General features: G+C 40.3%; 1 protein-coding gene across 2 annotated transcripts in view; it reads left to right on the top strand.

Moving 5' to 3' along the window:
* The window catches only part of LOC122824643 (partitioning defective 3 homolog), a 370,755-nt gene that overhangs the window by 147,191 nt on the left and 204,931 nt on the right, over positions 1-18,633 (top strand). For both annotated transcript variants that reach the window (XM_044105505.1, XM_044105506.1), the window contains 3 exons: positions 7,922-8,028; positions 9,508-9,591; positions 14,704-14,829. In XM_044105505.1, the coding sequence (XP_043961440.1) occupies positions 7,922-8,028; positions 9,508-9,591; positions 14,704-14,829 (317 nt within the window). The remainder of the gene's footprint in view (positions 1-7,921; positions 8,029-9,507; positions 9,592-14,703; positions 14,830-18,633) is intronic.

Consider the following 18,633-nt stretch of genomic DNA (forward strand, 5'->3'; position numbering starts at 1 on the left):
CGACGCAACTAATTGTGAGAGCGGCCACTAAAAAAATGATTAAAAAGAGAAATTGTATTTGATTACAATTGGATTCAGATCCACGGGGGCGCTCTCATTTAAATTCAGGCAACTGCTATTATTTCAACAGGGGTAACGTTCAGTGACTGACCTTCACAGTTTGAAAGATGGATTAAATGTTCGGTGCAATGGAAATCAGACTGTCCGCCCACTTAATAAGCTCAAAATGATGATTAATCTGCGAAAAGCACCGCAGAGCTCCTTTTTAATGCATGGTTAAAGACCCTGGATTCAGCTGGGACCGTCGTCTCGGCGGGGACGCGCACTCATCCTTCAGGATTGGCTGTTCACAATTACCTCCCGTCAACAAAGATGGAAGACAAAAAAAGGGGTGGGGGAAATGGTGCCCCTCTGTGCCAGAAACACAAAACCAAGTGCTACCCTCAGTAAAAAAAAACATTACCCCCAATGTACGCTTTTGTGTTTAAGTATTTTGTTTCTGTACATAAGCAATATTTAGACATCTCAGATCTTAAAATGTTGTCTGGTTAGTCACCACTGATGATAACTTAATTTGCTGTCATTTCTCCCCGGTTTGAACCTCCGGCTCTCTGGTTTATGAGCAGTCTGCTCCTGTTTCAGCTGTTATTGATGAGGCTTGAAAAAAAAAAAAGGTCTTGAGCATTTCTGTCCACTTTGTGCCTTGCTTATTGACCTGGTGATGGATTTAGGGCCTCATAATTAGCCAGCCTAATTTAATTAAAGTGCAATTTCACATTACAGTAGGCAAAGGGAAATGCAGCTGTGTCACTGATAGATCAGCTTGTGCTTGCTATAAAACAGGCACGCGTGTTCCACCTCCTAGGGTTTCCACATACACTCACCCGCACACACACACACACACACCCCCACGCAAACACACACAGAGAGCTAGAAGTAACATCATGGAAGTAAGAAGAGATATACTACAATGTATCCATCTTACATTAATCCCTACACATCTCACTGCTCAATGCTGATGTGGACAAATCCAACCTCGCTTCTCTGATCTAATTTTCTTAACAGCATTAACCGTGTGTCCCCATAACCCACTTCAAGTACGTTTCTGTCAGAGTGCAACATCTGTGAGTCAGAGGTCGTTCCTTTTTAAAGCGAAATGAAAACAAAAAGGTTTAAAGTTCTGGTTTTCTGTTGATTTTAACCGAGAAATTTTATGGGTAGTTAGAAATGCTTAAGGTTTTGTCCTTCGTTTTACACGTTGATAATGAGAGTTGCTCATTTTTAAAGGAGAACTTGTAAGCATTTTAAGCTACCATCAGGTGAAAGAAAATGCTTGTTGTAAAATCTTCCAATAATGATAATAAAAATTTTTACTTTGAATGTTGGAAAGAAAACCAAAAAAACAAACAAACTCTGGACTGATGTGTGACATAAGCATTCAGTATTTGAACAGCGGGTAAATGAATATGGGTACAGTGTGGTTTGGTTTGTTGCAATTAATTTCTCCAATCGTTCAGAAAACAACTTTAGATTCATTGTTCAGCTTCCCTAAAGATAAAAATATTTAGATAAGTAAGCTCAGAATTAAAGAAAATACTTTCCAGGTATACAAAAAAGGCAAATGGAGATGAAGATATCACCACAGACAACAAAACGGAAAGAGTGTCTTACCTCAAGCGAGAACGCCTTGAAGTCATACAGATAGCTCTATGTGCTGCACATAACTACCAGAATAGAAATTTCTATTAATTTGTGTATTAATTGTACATTACAAATGTTAATCAGTTCTCACCTTTCCAGTTCCCAACTCAGTTGCTATGCATGTCGTCTTGTCATCAGGACTCAGATGACCCTGATCATCTGAATCCAAATCTGAAGAGTTTTCACTTGATTCTGGACATCCAGCTGTCGGTTCAGGTTCATGCTGGTATGGTTGCATATTATTTACTCCCATAAAGTCTTGGGGTATTTCAACAAAAGCTGCTTATTACATTTCCACTAACAAGCAGTTTTAGTGGCTGGCTGAGGCATAATGACATCATGAATCCAGGACTGTAGTGAATGGCAACCCTGCCCTACAAAATCTCACCACTTTGGTGAGATCAGCTTGTGCTGACACAAATTGTCATTTTACTAAATGATTTTCAAGCACTACCAATATTTTCAGATTAGATTTCAAATCTTTGTTCAGTAGCAACCTCCGCACTGAAGTTGGGGATGAATAAAACGGAAAATCAACCATTTCTGGTTATCACTGATGACCACTATGCTGGATCAGCCCTGAGGAATTGAAAAGTAAAAGGCTGTTTTTAAAAGCAATCAGCGGGATTTTAATCAGCCTGCTATATTTTTTCCCCCTCAAAACCCGTAGCAGTTTGAAACATAGACACCTTTAGATGGTGCTGTTTTTATTTCCCAAAAGATCTGCAGCTTCCATTCCAAAAGAGGGTCTATTGTGGTATTAGACAAATTAAATATTTCTTAAATGTTGAACAATATGAATTACCATTGCTAAAAAACCAGGTTTTATTATAAGTCTTATCACTGGCTTTGTCCGTCATTCTTAAAATGCTAAGTCTGATATGAAAGTACACCTTGACTGGGTTCTATTATGACTTGGAAAACCACAAATGACTGGCCAAGGCCAGAGATCACTTCAGTGAAATCTATTATGCTTTTCGTCACATGAACAAAGATGGCAGGTGCAGAATATATGCAAAGGACCTCCAAGGCAGGTTAAAATCAGACAAACAGCCATACCTTCAATGTAAGAGTCCATCACCTTCAGCGTGACTCATCAGGAGTCGAACCACCGACTGACTCCCTGTGGAGCCGAGCCCTGCTTTTAAAGCCACAGGCTCCTCCCACAGAAACTCCAAACTAGCAAAAAATTAATAAATAAAAAACTTCTAACTCAAATAGACTCTTAAAATATACCAAATAATAATAATAATAATAATGTGAGGGAAAAAAACAACTTGTAATCAAAAATGCAATACTCAGTTTAATAGAAAACACTCAGTATGTTCACTACGTCATCATGTGACTCCCTCCCGGCGCGCCACAATCCGGAAACAACCCTGCTTGAAAATAGAACCGGGAAAATGTTTGAAGCTGAAAATGACAGGTTAGGATGAATATGTTAACTGAAGCAGGAACACCACGATGAAACCGCGTCAGTTTAAGCTGCAGCAAAAAGTAAGTTAGCCAATTTGTATGTGTTTGTGTGCATGCGTGTGTGGGCGTGCTCGCATGCTGACACAGACTCATAACTAAGTCCCGGCTCGTGACGGCTCCTCTGTCACATACACCAAAGCTATTTTGGCCTCTCTGCTGACAAGTTATTAATTGCATTTTAGAGATTGTGCAGTTAGGGTGAAGGTCATTATGACCCTCTCATCTTCCTCTAAGCAGTTTAGTTCTCTACCCAGCCTTCAATAATGCACATCTATTGCCTACATAAATGTAAATAAAATGTCCCGTGACCGTATTTATGGCGATGTATTGGTTGTCTTAATGGGGAATCCAGTGAACTGGGGTCCAGTAAAGGGGGTAAATGACCCCTTGACATGTTAAAGCTGAGCTGTCGGGTCCAACTGATATGTCAAATCTTATCAAGGTAGATAATTTGGGCCCAATTTGGCATGAGGTTGAAGAAAAATAAATCTGTGGCCTTAAACAATTCAGAGTAGACAGTTGCACATATTCTGGCTTACATAGGTGGCTTGTGAAAACTCCATTAGGAATCAAATTAAGGTAAGAAAGCTTTTTGTCCAACATCATAAAGCTTCTTTTAAGAGCCGAGTAAAAACAGTAAGCTTCTGGCTCCGGTTAAGATGGAAAAGCTTTGGTAAATGTCTCAAGGTCAAATGAACATTAATGGTACTATTAGAAGTTATTACCGCCGGTTTGTCTTTGTATAGCAATGCCATTGTGCAATGCAGCAGCAGAGTGGACGACAATTTGGTCCTGCAGGTTGTTCGGCATTCAGCTAAGCTGCATTTAGCGAAAGTAATTGGGGCGCAATTAAGGCTCCTCAGCCTTTCTATTTTTTAGCGACGGGAAGAACCTCAGCGTCCACTTTCTCTTGGACTAGACCTCACTGCAAACAAAATCTTTCTACTACACATTGCCAGCAACATGTAAAAAAAAAAACTGTTATGTTTGGCCGATTGGATGTTGCTGTAAGGGGCGTACGTTCTTTTCCGTAATTAGCGTTTCTTAGTTTAAGCAGTCCAGACGTCTGGTTTCATAAATGCAGGACTGTTTACTTTTGTGGGACAAATAACATTCTGGACTTAATCAAAAAGTAAATAAAAAAAAGAGACTTATTTTCCATGTTGAGATATTATTAGATGTTGAGCTCAGGTAGAAATTGCTGTGGAAACAAAGCACTAGTTGTTGTGTATGGAGGGGGGGGGATGTCTGTTCCACATATAAAGCTGTCACACAGACGTGGCCCCCAGATCGGAGCCCAACAACACTATTCATTCTGACCTTTGAACCTGTCCTTGTTAGCCTCAGACGTCAAAGATGGGCTCAGGAGAAACTCTTCTCCCCACTCCACCTTTTTCTCCCCACAGCTACATGTTGTACCTGCCTATAAGCACACACACACACACACGCACCCACACACACACACATACACGCACACACTCCCACGCACACATTTATGGTTACATTAGGACTTTAAGGGGGTAGTTGGTGATGGGAAATGACAGCTCCTCAACACACTGCCTTTACCCCAGCCTTTAAAAGCTGTGTGTGTGTGTGTGTGCGTGGGTGTGTGTGTGTGTGTGTGTGTGTGTGTGTGTGTGTGTGTGAGAGACTGTGTACAGTATCTCCCCAGTCTCCCAACCAAACAGCTGCTACCTCTCTCCGTTCCTTTTAGTTCCCTCAACAGTCTCCAACCTGCCGATTTATTTGAAGGTAACAAGATTCTGCACTTAACAGCTGCCTCTCCTTTATATGGCTACAGATTCTTTTTTTTTTTTCTGTTGTTTCTAATATTGCATGTAAAAAAAAAAAAGTCTGAAAACCAACTGTTAGTGTCAACATTGTTCACGGTTGATTTGATTCTTTATTTTTTTCGGCTTCCTTCCTGATATAGGCTACATGCGAGCATACGTTTTTGTACAAGTATATGATGCTTCTTGCACAACCTTCTAGTCATTCCTGATGTACACTCAGGAGTAGCATCATGTACTCTCTACCTTTGTTTTCACAGAGATCTGGTGTTAGAAGATTCATTAAATCGTGTGTCATGTCTTGTACGTCAGTTTCTCATCGCTTCTTTTTTGTGTACCTTTCCAAATGACAGTGGCACCCACAGTTAAATTAATGAACCTTGTAATATACCTTAGTGAAGTTCTTAATATTATTTGGAATGATACGTTTCTGGTTTTGCTGGACTCTCTTTCCACCTTCAGGGATCTGAATCTTCGCCGCCATAAGAGCAGGAGAGAGAGAGAGAGAGAGAGAGATGGGAAAAAATTGGAGGAGGGATAGATGGACGCAGCAAGAGGGCAAGCTAGGGAAAGAGCAGCAGGAGAGTTGAAAAGCCTTGTTGCATCCCCACTTCACTGGTTACCAAAGGATCAACAGGGTGCTAAAAGCACTCAGGGGAGGAGGAAGTGGATGGGTTTTAGAGACGGGGGGGATGGAAGAGGGGATTCAGAGCGATGGGGAGATGAAGAAAGAGAGCATAAAGTGGGAATAAATTGGGAGGGAGATGTGTATTTAGCTTGTGTCTTTCCTCTACTGTCACTCCGGGCTGAACTTTGCCACTGACTCAAGGACAGTCAGCAAGGGGGGTTTAGCTCCATATATAAATTGCCTGTCACTCCCCTGACCACAAATAATATGGCTTCTGCAATATTGGTTTTAGACCCATAGAGTGAGGGGTTCTGCAGCTATTTTAAAGAGCATGAATGTTGTTCCATTTATTATGATTTATACTCAACACAAGTTGGGTTTACTAAAAACTAGTTAACTGATTTGTATGTTGGTTAGTTGTAGTTCACTTCCAAATTTTTTGCTGACATCCTTAATTTTTATTTATTCATTGTCTCTGGTTCATTAATTAAACACGACCACCATCAGACTTCTGTGACTTCTGTGTGGACATTTACGACTACAAAGATATATATAAAAAAATTTATATAGGTCTCAAAAATATCTGAAATGGGTCACATTTGCCGATTGTGTACATGACATGCAAACGCAAAGACGGGAATAACTATGGAGAGGAATTCTGAAAACCCTCCAACCCCGACTCAACTGTTTGTCATTGCACATTCCTAGTTGTTGTTGTTTTTTGTTTCTTTCTTGCATTTGTGCAGAAAAACAAAACACCACCATCAACACTTGCAACGTGTTCTTGTAAACTACCAGCTACAAAATTGATGCAACATGTTGCAATGAAGTAATTACGTGTGCCCTGCAAATCAGCTCCGCCCTGAAACGGCAAACTATTTACCGTGTTTTTATCTACATCTGTTTTGTTTTTTTTTCACAACAGTAAAACAGTCAGTTTTCACACACAATGTATTCTTTGCTCTTTTACCTCTTTTTCTTTTTACTTTATGCACTATTCATGTTGTATTTATTCTTTTGTAGGAGGCTTTTCTACTTTGAGACTTTTCTCCCATATTTATGTATGAATTACTAAAGGTGGTATAAGAAGTTTACTTTGAGGAAGAACAAAATAAAATCTATGCTTTCGCCTGGGGGCAGGGAGCATTTTCATAAAAAAAAAAGCTCTGTTGATAGCAGGCCCTTTGAGACACCCTCAACCTTAGCTGACATGTAATTAAAGGCAGGGGTCACCGGCTGACTGACTCATTTTCATATCGGATGGTTAGAGAAAGGAGGTAGACAGGGCCGGCAGGACGAGGTCTTTTAAGGTGTGCGGCTGATGAAATTTTCATGCCCTCTTCCTTTCTTCTCACCAGCAATAAATAAATGGAAGACAGAGTCTCACTGTGGCACCTATGAGTGTCTGCTAAGACGTCCCGGTCAATGAAAAGGGCTGAATCTATTTCCATAAAGAAAGCAGAAAGGCGCCGGACCTATTTGGATCTGCTTGACATTTCAGAAAAAGAGAGGTTTGTGGGTGGGGGAGGAAAAAGCGAAAGGTGAAGGGTGGGCAAATAGCATTGGTTAACAAAGTGTCTGCCCCCACCCCAAGGAGACAACGCACTTCCTGGATGCTGCTCACACACACTCAACTATCCGCAGTCCCTAACCCAGCTGGAGGCAGAAAGTGAAATTAAAAAGAAGAAACTGTGCTGCATGGCGTGCTTGTTAGCTGTTGATGAGAGATTCAGCAGCTGGTTAGTGGAAATGAACTCTGTTATTTGATGTGTCTTCTGGTTCTCTTGCGTGGAAGACGACGCAACTCGCACGACTGCTTGCGAGTGCAAAACTCAATTGGTAGCATCCCCATAAAGAGAGCTTAAATGAAGATTTTTGTCCCTCATTAGGGGAGCATGAAGCTATCGTCTTATCCTAGTGCCTAGTTAAGTCCTCAGATGTCTGGCCTGCCTGGAAAAGCCCCCGCCTGCCTAATGGCCCTGAAGGACGAGGAGTTACTGGAACGGCGAGCTCAAGAGAAACGGTCAACAGCACTTTCCTTTGGCTCTAGACCTCGATCAAATCACTTCAAAGACTGGTATCGGTGCCCATCTACAGGTCAGACAGAAGTGATCAAACCTGAGCGATTCTGGTCTGTACTACTGCAGTCAATGGTGGTGTTTATAACTGGTTATACTGGAGAGATATCAAGGCTCCAATATGCCCTGAACTCGAACTGATTTAGCATGTAGACACTAATTTTCTAGTGACATTGCAGGCATTAGACGTTAAAGGCACGGTAGTGATGGTGTTTTAATATATTTTTTTCCCTCTCTCTTTTCTTTAGGAGGAGGAAGAAGCAGAGCAAAGAAAATACGAAAGGAGGATTGAGCGAATCGAGCCTGTAGGGAGTGCCGACTCTTCACTGGACCGTTCACCTGTGTTAAGTCTTGAGTGAGTGTTCCTACTGACAAAACTCCCAGCACTCACCTCCACCCCACACTGGGCTTAGAACATGCGCTGGTTCACCAGCTTACAGTTTTAGTAACAGGAGCCTCCTATTTTCCAAGCTTCACAGATATGTGGACATGATATGTGGTAAACTGTTGAAAATGAACCTATACCCCTTAGTTTCTTTTCACATTTTGCTACATTGTAGCCACACATTCATATATCCTAGTAAAGAATTTAGTAATAGACTAACATAGTGTGTAATTGTGCAGTCGAAGGAATATGATGTATATTTTTCAGGGCTCATCACTGAGCATTGTCCAATCTACCTTCCAAAATGAGTAAAGGATGGCACAACTACATACTCACTAAGACATGGCCGTCCACCTAAACTGAGAAGCAGCATTTACCTCCATAGTATCTCTGGATGAGTTTCAGATATTCACCGTTGGAAATATCTATCAACAGGACAGCTATTTATTTTGTAATAACTAAATGAATAGCTATATATTTATAGAAGAGTGACAAAAGAAAGCAACTGCTGAAAAAAGTTATGACTCATTTGCTGACTGGAAGATGAATGGAAATAGGACAATCCTGGGGGGAAAAAACTGCAGAAGCTGAAAAGGCTTCCAGAGTAACACTAAGAATAAAGCCAGAGCTGTGATAGAGAGGTTTACAACCGAGCATCTTTATTTTTTAAAATGGCCTAGTCAAAGTACAGACCTGAATGAAAATGGGCATAATTTTAAATGTCTAGATGTGCAAAGCTGATTGAGACATAATCAAAAGACTTGAAACTGAAATTACAATAACTACTGCAACATCTTGACTCTCTAAGTCTAAATACTAACTTTTCATGTATCTTAGGTCACTGCAGTTTGTGCTTGTGGACTGACTAAATGTGAAGAAATAATGAAAGGGTGCGAAGACTTTTACAAAATTTGCACGACTTCTTTATTTGGTGCGAGGTGGAAAAGTGCACCATTTTATTTGGGTGTGAGAAGTCTACTCTAGCACACATCAAATGCCAAGGTGTTCTTTCCTGAGACACACCTTACCGATCTGCATTGATGGTGGCTCATGTTCATTTGTCTTCACGTCTTTATCTGCTCAAATTAACCTTCTCCTCCAACCCGTCCTCCCTTCTCTTACATGTTTTCAATTAATCCGCTCTCTCTTAGCAGTCTGATCTTAATCACTTAATTGGAGTCTCCATTTGGATCTCTAATTGACCCCGAGGTCCACTTGTCAGACTTTGTAATGGATGACTTTGTATAGGCAACACAATACAGGTCCGACCAACAAAGCAGAGCAATTTTCCATCCTCCTTTTAGTTCCATCAAGCTTTTGTCATGTTGGAGTGTATTTCCCTTTTACACACACTGCGTTTTTTTTTTATTTCCTTGTCACCCTTATTATTTTTATTCATGCATGTCTCCTCCTCCCTGTTTGTTCTTGTCATCTGTCAACATCCTGCAGAAGCATGCTCAAGCCGGTCGAAGTGTCCAATGAAGGAGGGCCCCTGGGGATCCACGTAGTTTCTTTCAGTTCACATGACGTTAGGTAAAATATATATATATATATATACATTTTAATGTTTTTTATTTATTTATTAATTCATTCCTTGCCTGTTTTTTTTTTTTTGTCTGTTTTTATTGAATTCCTTTATCAATGTATCATTTGTATGTTAATTCAAGGGTAAGTCACTGTGAAAACATGTTCATGCTTATCAATGCAATTGGAATCAAAATCAGGTTTTATTTTAGTGTCACATTGACAAAAGATTTCTTTGGGAAGTATTGCAGAAGTGATATAAAGTTGCATAAATATCTAAATATTTACATGTATACAGACATATATATGTACATAGTATGAACAGATTGACATAATAGGTTTAGAATCATTTTATAAGTTGGAAATTCACTGCTTCTAATCACAGGTGTGTCGCTGTCACACTTTTGTGTATCACCTCTTTTTACCAAAAGATAACTTTGGCAAAAAAAAAAAAAATCACTTTTGGCCAAATGTTACTTAGGCCATTATTTTAGGAAGGTACTGAGATGAAGTTTGATCTTCAGTGCAAACTCTTTTAGAAATGTTGAAACATTTATTATAGTGGAAATTATGCTACTGCTAATCAGATATTTCAGCAATGACATAATAACACCATTAAATAATCTCATGCTACATTACTCACCACAGCATTCCGATTGCTTGAGACTGAGAGTGGAAGTAATGCTTTAGTTTCTTCCTAATTAATTTAGCTAATAAATATTGTAAATGAATAAGAGCAAATGAACAAGAAAACCGAAACAATAAATACAATTGATTATGAAATGTCAGTAAACAAAATTGTCTTTCAAAAAATGAATAATTGAGACAAATACTGAAATGATCAAAAATTATAAATCACTCAAATAAAAAAAACTAATGAACTTGTTTTTAGCTGTACGATTAATTGATTTATTGTTTAGTTTGACGAGCCTAAAAGTACATGAGTAAATAAAAAATAAAGTGCAACCAGGTTCATTTCCATCACTGCCACTTTCTGCAGATGTTTAAGGTCGTACTTTAAAAGCCCTGTTTCTCGTCACAACTGCATCAAAAGTGATTCCGGCCATTTTCTTTTACCTAACTTTTAACTGATGAGTGTTGCTTATAGAAAGAGCGGGGAAGAAAAGGAATGAATTTCAGTTTATGGTTTTTCCTTAAAAAAAAAAATTCTAAAGGACACAAGAAAGTGTCCAGATGTAATCAAACTAAAAGCCTGTGTAAAACACAGACCCCTGCTGCATGCCAACAGACTGGCCCACCTCCAAGGTGAATGTGGCCACTCAGCACTGGGGAAGAAGGACGAGGGGCAAAGACAGGCCATGGGGAAGAACTGGGAGGACATCTGAAGGGGTGTGGGGGGAGACATTGGCTGTCATTGAGCACTGGAGACAGTAATCTCGTTGCTGTTTATTAGCATGTGTCAGAAAGCTATATTTAGCTCTGACTTCTTGCTAACTCACCCCGCAGCTCTGACACTCGGAGTTTCTCTTGGCCAGAAAGGGCGGATGACCTGCGTTTAAAAATAGAAGCGTTCAAAATCGTGAGCAATGTTGCTCGAATAAAGTCCATATCCACCTTGACAGACTAATTATCTCTCAAAGCTCCCCTTGTATTCCAGTAAAGTCTCCTTTCCATCAGCTTTAGCTTGATACTAATAGCCACCACAGACTTCAATTAATTTCAGCCATAATAAGACTTTCGTCTAGCCAGTGGGTTGATGCTAATGGGCTGGCCCAGTTCTTTCCTGTTTGCTGTATGCTAGGACAGGAGGCATTAAGCTCAGTGGGCTGTCATTAGTGTCTAGACCAGGGCCAGAGGGGTCAGACAGCAAGCGGGGGGAAAAAAAAGAAAGAAAAAAAAAACAGACAGGCAACAAACAAGGAACTGTGGGCACTCCAGCGTCGGCTGTCCACATTCTGCTCCACTGCACTGACATAAAACGAGATGCAGGGTGGTGGGTGGTGGGGGGAGACAGCTGCAGGAGAGAGCTTAGAGACTCTGTCACTCCAGCTGACAGTATCTCTCTTATACACACACACATCCAGATGCACCGATCCTCACCTGAAAATGAACTTACATCCAATCCCTTTGTGAGAAATATGGACCTGTGGAGTTTGTTTTCCCCACACGGAATCGAGCCGTCTTGTCTTTCTCCATGCGAACCGTCAGACGTTCGCACACATAAATCGTCACTTTACACAAACCCGCTCGCCTCTTCCAGACAAATTTTGTGCTTAATGGAATTCTAATCCCATGACCAGTTTCGATTGTAAACAAATAGAGGACATAATTGCCGTGCCGAAATGATCTTGATTGGAGTATTATTTGATTAACGGCAGTTGATGAGAGCAGGTGGCCTCCTTCAGATTACTGCCGATCTGCGAGACGATGTAAAACGTGAGTTGCTGTTGTTGTTAGATACAGATTCATATTATCTTGGAAGTGGGGCCTAGCAGTAGTAAGATGTACAGACATCATCGGAGATTAGTAAGAAACGCAAATAGGGAAACTTGGCCTTCTAGCACAGACGGTTGATGCAGATTGAGACATTTTAAGTGGATATTTTCAGTGGAAACAACTTGAGCTTCTAAGACTTTGTTAAAATTTACTTGGGAAGTTTCTGAAAATCACTGATGAGATTATATAAAAACCCACAGAGACGTGAAGGAATTGCTAAAATGTACAATCTGCATTGCACATAGTCGACAGAATAGCAGCGCTTACATGAAATCATCTGCCATAAATCTCTTGAAGATGCTGCTTTATCCCCACTGTCGCCTGCTGCAGCTTTGAATACCGATCGCCGATCAACTTAAAACTCCCTGTTAGCAGATCAACAGTCATCTTGAGTGCGTCCACGCCGTAATCTCTACAGGGCAACTCTTTTGTTTCCAAGCCGACAGCCTGGAAAAAAAGCAAAGTCACCTCTGCCTCAACGGTTTACGCAATTACTCCGAGCGCAGCAGCCTTAAGATGATGCGGCATCTTAAGGCTAAGACGGCGAGGGTGGGGGGGGGAGAGGAAGGCAGGCCATTGGTTGATCCTCGTTTCAATTTATGGCTGAACCGTTTACCCCCCGCTGATCGGCTGAGACGAGTCCGTGGCGTGAGCGTGCACGTCCACGTTATGCAGCCAATTACTGTAATGTTCTGAAAGTGGTCCTGTTTGACTCAAATGCTAAAGTGCTCTTTAAATCTACACTTGACGTCCACCGTGAACGGGGCTCGCAACTGAAACAATGTCGAATCGTCCGAAGGTTCACAGGTTTATTTTTCTTAGATGAATGCGTCATTGTTTTTCGCCTGGTATTTTATCAATCTTTGGTTTAATCGAAAGACATCAACAGAGCAAAACAAAGATAAAAGAACCTCAAGCCTTCCAGTCAATTCCACATTAGCTGGAGTTATCAGTAGAGCCCAGAAAAAGCCCAAAGGTACAGACAGATGTATTTATTCCAAGAGCAATAAAAGGAGGAAGTATTTGAAGGTAAAGGTCTCTCGTTATTTTTTCTTTTTTTTTTTTCTTTAAGGGATTGCTGAGATGGCACTGCAGTAAAACTCTCTGGGTATTTAGTTCACACTGCGAGCTCTTTCCTTTAAGCTCCAGGAAAAGGAAGCTGTAGCATTTCCCTCAAAGCCAAAGATGATCTCCTAGTTTGTGGTTTGGATTATTTCCGACAAACCTGCCTGTCACTCTCTCAGACCTGAACACATATAAAGAATGGCAAAGGAAAAGACAGACAGGAGCTGAGAATAAAGTTCCAGTCTTTCCAGATCTCTATAAAATTCTGCTTTTACTCGAGCCTAAAATATGAATGGTATAATTCATTCATAGGGGTAAAAGTATCCTTGTTAATTTATTTACATATTTAAAACCCTTACTTTTTTTCATTTTGTCCCATTACAACAAAAATTACCTATTTTTTTTTAGAAGCTATGAGACACACTGACACAAAGTGCGTAGTTGTGAAGAGAAACAGAAATTCCAATATTTTTATAATTTTTTTTACTTAAAGTGTTTCCTGCATTTTGTATTCCAATCTCTTTACTCTGATCGCCCTAAATAAAATGCAAAAGCTTTCAGCCTGCATGCTAACTGCTATGTAAGATGTGTGAACTGAACACAGCATCAAGATCACATGTTTCTCCACTGTAAAACATGGTGGTGGGAGAGTCACACTGTCAAACTGAAGGAACAAAACGAGTGGATGGAAAAATGAAGGTGAGCTGAATACAGAACAATCATGGAAGAAAGCCTGTTTGACGCTGCAGGGGACGTGAGACAGAGGTAAAACTTCACTTTCCAGCAAAACAACAAATATATACATCCAACCAGAGAGCAAATTGGGCAAATTTTTCATTAAGCATATAGTTTAAGCATAGAGATATGAAAGATATGTGTTAAAAATCATCACTTTCAGAAAATAAAGTCTTTCTTTTTTTTTTTTTTTGCCTTGGTCTCCTTTTTGCAAAAAAGAGGTGGTGACATTTTTGCCCAATTCATTTTTAGAAAAAAAAAAAAAAAAAAAAAGACGTAGGCCATTATTTTAGGAAGGTGTCGGAATGAAGGTCCACACACATTCTCAATCTGATTATTTATTTATTTGTCTGTTTTTTTGAGAATTCGTGGGGCGAAAACAGGGTGAAAAACTCAATGTCTGAATCCATCATGTTACAGTCGTAACCCAAAACACCTGAAACCATTTTTCACAGCTAAACGTTGTGCTACAAAATGTTGATTCAGCGCGCTTCACTCATTTCAAAACCCGCACTCAAAAAATCCCAATAAAATACGTTGAAGTTCTTTAGAAAAATCTCAGTCAGGCATTAAAGATAAGACTCATAATAATAATAATAATAATAATAATAATAATTCACAAACACAAAAACCTGCAGTACTTTCTGCTATTAAGACATAAATTTGTGTTAAAATATTGAAAATCTCCATTACATATCTTTAACTAATTAACGTTTTGACTTGTGTATGCCATTGCCCTGACATAGGTTGATTCAGCTGTAAAATCTGTTGACTTGCATTTTATAATCTCCATAGTTTCTTTCCCCCCTCTTAATATTTAAAGGAAATCCATTAGGTACTAATCTGTAATGTGCTCATTTGCAGGACTCAGGGCTTGCTGGTGAAGCGCTTGGAGCCCGGAGGAAAAGCTGAGCACGAGCGTCTCTTCCAGGAAAACGACTGCATCGTCAGGATTAATCGGGGAGACATTCGCAACCTGCGCTTCGAACAGTAAGCTGCTAATAGCGATGGGCGTAGCATGCATTTAGTGCAGCAGCACACAAGACGAATGCTCACTGGCTTTGATTAGCGCTCGCGACCTCCTAATTGTCGAGTTCCGGACACTTTTCTCTTTTTTATCAGTGCTGTTCTGCCTTCAAATGTTTTAACACACACCTTCATTATCATCATCCTGTAGCCGGTGAGTGAGCTGCATCGCTGTCAAACAGCACAATGCAAAGCCGTGGTAAAGCTGGAGATATTGCCGACTTGTTGGACCCGCTGTAATGGCTCTCGTTGACCTGCGGTGCCTCGCCGCTGCTTTGGCCTCTGATCTAACACCGCCCGCATTCTCCTCTGGATCCATTTCCAGCAATTCATTGCTGCCCTTCATTTCCTAAAGTGGGAGGGAGATATAAGGCTGGCACTCCTCCACTTCCATTTACCCAAAGCCACCTTCGCTCTCACTCACACGAGGCTGAATGTGTGGACTCACATACTTAAAGTTGTGCTGACACACGGATTCAATGACACCGAGGAGCTCGGCGTCCTTGGGTTTCACGTCTTCTCTATTTCTTCTCAGAAGCCAATGGAATAGATGTTTGTCTAATGAAGGCTAAGGTGTAGGATATTTTAGAACTTTAATTGTACAGAAAGAGAATATTCATAACAACTGCATCTCTACCTAGATTATAGACCAAGACTGTCTGAAGACACCTTTATGGAAGAGTGGTACGAAGAACGGACTTACTGAAAGGAAGCCTTACAAACTCTCCCTTAAAATTTTCATGTGAAACAAGGTGAAGAAACTGAAGTGGCAGACAACACAATAATACATTGTTACCAAGAGAATCATGGAAACAGCTTAGAGTTGATGGGGAGCTAAATACAGGAGGATCTTAAAAAGAAACCTGTAAAGGTTCTCCCAAACTTTATCTGAAGCGTCAAAATTGGCTTTTATTGAGAAAGTCACATTACAATAATGGCACCATCTTGTCTTCCTCCCCTTCTCAACACCAGGCCCGAAAAGCTCTGTGTTGCGTGATTGGTCAGATGTTAGTCAGCATGTTTTATACAGAAATGCAACGTTAATGTTGGTATTTCGCTTAAACTAGTCCTGAAACTAGACATGCCTCCTGTATCTGCAGGAGGTCTGAATACTTTTGTGAACTATTTGAGAGCCTTTAGACTACAAAGAATGTAGTCTGACGATGTTCAGACAGGAAGTCTCAGTTCTGGTTTTCTATGCCAAAATTAATTTTTTTGTGTATATGTTCATGCTACTAAATGATGCTATTGCAATCAAACTTCTGTGTTTATGTTCCCAAAACGACCCGCATGTCGTCGTTTTGGGAACGAGAAGAACATTGATCTCACACAACAAAGCTCTGTTTATCTACATAGCTTATTTTTTTTAAATAGCTTCGAGCTCAGGCAGAAGAACGTACAACTTGTAGCACTGAACGTTTGTGGAGCACTGACTGCGACTTCTATAGAGACGTTTATTGGGATACATGGTCAGACCAGGAGCGGCGGTCTGTGATGTGCTACAGTGACACAGACTTCTTTCAGGAGCTCCGAATTATGACTTTCAGCCATTGTTTACGTCCAGATTTACCTCATCTGGCTTCTCGCGTCAATGATGATAGAAGTCAGATAAAATGCGAGATGATTGTTCAGACTACAGAAAACTGAGATTTAGCTCTACATATTGAAATAACACAAGTCAGATTTCTTTTTTTTTTTGGATGAAAACAGAATCGGGCCGTTCAGACTGTCACATATGGGATAAAAAATTGCATTTTGGTCATATATGCCTACTTTTTGAACACAGCCTGAGTTAATGTACAAACTTAAATTCCATTTAGAACTCTTTGGTGGAGTTGGAAATCTGTGTTTTCACACACACTCTACCCCCAGGGGTCTCAAACTCCAGGCCTCGAGGGCCGCAGTCCTGCAACTTTTAGGTGTGCCTCTGCTGCACCACACCTGAATAGAATAATTAGGTCATTAAGGCTCTGGAGAACTGATCTACACAAGGTGGAGGTAATTAAGCCATTTCATTCCAGTGTTTTGTACCTGTGGCACATCTAAAAACTGCAGGACTGCGGCACTGGAGGACTGGAGTTTGAGACCCCTGCTCCACCCAATTTGACTGAACACAAACGATTTGGCAGATTGCGCTATTAAGCAGTTCAGAGTTGGTAGCAACATAACCCAGCAGACATTCAACTTTAATTGCAGTGAAGGGTGGTTCTACAAAATCTTCAACGCTATTGTTAGTCCCTCCAGACTTGCTCTGCTGTGAAAGAGGCTTAAATAAACCAAATCCACAAGACACTCGTGTTTACGCAGCATCCCATCCAATCACCGACATGCCCGTGTTTTGGGTGATTCTGTATGAAAACGAGACAATGGAGCTAAACTTTCCTCCCCTGCTCCATCTGCCCCTCCCCCGCTCTGTCGTGATTGCGTGCCACAGAGAGTGACAATTTAAAGTGATAGTCTAATCTTCTTGGATTGTTTTGCATGGGTAAATATTTTGAGGAGCTTAATCCAACTGAATGTAATGATGCATTGATGGGGGTAATTTATTATTCAATCAGGCTCGCGCAGAGGTTGATTGCTAGAGCGACGGTAGCGTATATGAGCATGTGGGAACATTTGGATATAAACACATGCGTTATGCACACACGCAGGCGTACGCACACGCACACACACACACACACATCTACTTATCCAGCCATCAGCACTCAGTGTGAGTTTGAGACTGATTTTTGTAAATTACCATAAGAATAAAGAGAGTCCAAATCCTGCAGAAGAGGCTTTGGTGCTGCATTCAGGCGTTTGCCTTTGTGACACTGCGTGAATAAAGAACTCAAAGCATTTTTAAGCACTTGTAATTACGGCAGGTTAGGTATGGTGTTGCTGTCGAGGTTGTGGGAGGTCTAAATATCTGCATTCAGACGTCCGATTATGCTTCTGGCCCCCTGTGCCAATGCTTGGCTCTTTCCTAAGTTCCCTTGCTGAACATTTTTGTGTTTTATGATGCTGTAACCTGAAACTTCTGTTTATTTAAAATGGTAAACAGATTGTTAAATAGAGCTTTTCTAGTCACATCAACCACTGAAAATGTTTTTACAATATGCATCATAATTTTCATAAACTCATACACAAATCAGTAGGCAACATCAAGTTAAGTGTCTTGCCCAAGGGAACATCTGTCTGTGACATAGCGACACCTGGAATTGAACCAACAACTTTCCCAATGCAAGCCAATTACTTAAAAGAAAAAAAAAGCACAAACAAGTCCAATGAACCTTACACAGTTATTCTGATAAACCATCCATCATCTATAGAAGTTGAAGGATTTTACAAATATAAAATAACTCATTATTCAGTCTCTGAATCAAAGGATTTTATGTGATATACACACACACACCAAAGATTTGAACATAAAATCCAATAAAATATTACACAAGTGGAAATTAAAGTTTTTAATTTTGTGATTCATTTATTGCTTATTGCTTGCTTTGTCTCTTACAAGGCTATTGCCAAACTTTAAAAGTGAGGTTTTTGCTTTATTTCAGCAAGGTCTTGATTCTTACCCCTCTTCCATAAAGGGCTGTGAATAAACAGGGTGACGACCTGTCCTTAAAACGCCGTAATTTCATATATCAAAAATGAAGGCCTTAAAATGTCTTGAGTTTATTTTTTAAGAATGTAAGTTGACCTTAAAATGCGTTAATCATAGGGCTGAAATTTTGTCGTGGCATTTAGTCTCTATAGTTGCTAATATACTCTTGCCACACTTTT

The sequence above is a fragment of the Gambusia affinis genome, linkage group LG21 (assembly GCF_019740435.1).
Source record: "Gambusia affinis linkage group LG21, SWU_Gaff_1.0, whole genome shotgun sequence".
NCBI lineage: Eukaryota > Metazoa > Chordata > Actinopteri > Cyprinodontiformes > Poeciliidae > Gambusia > Gambusia affinis.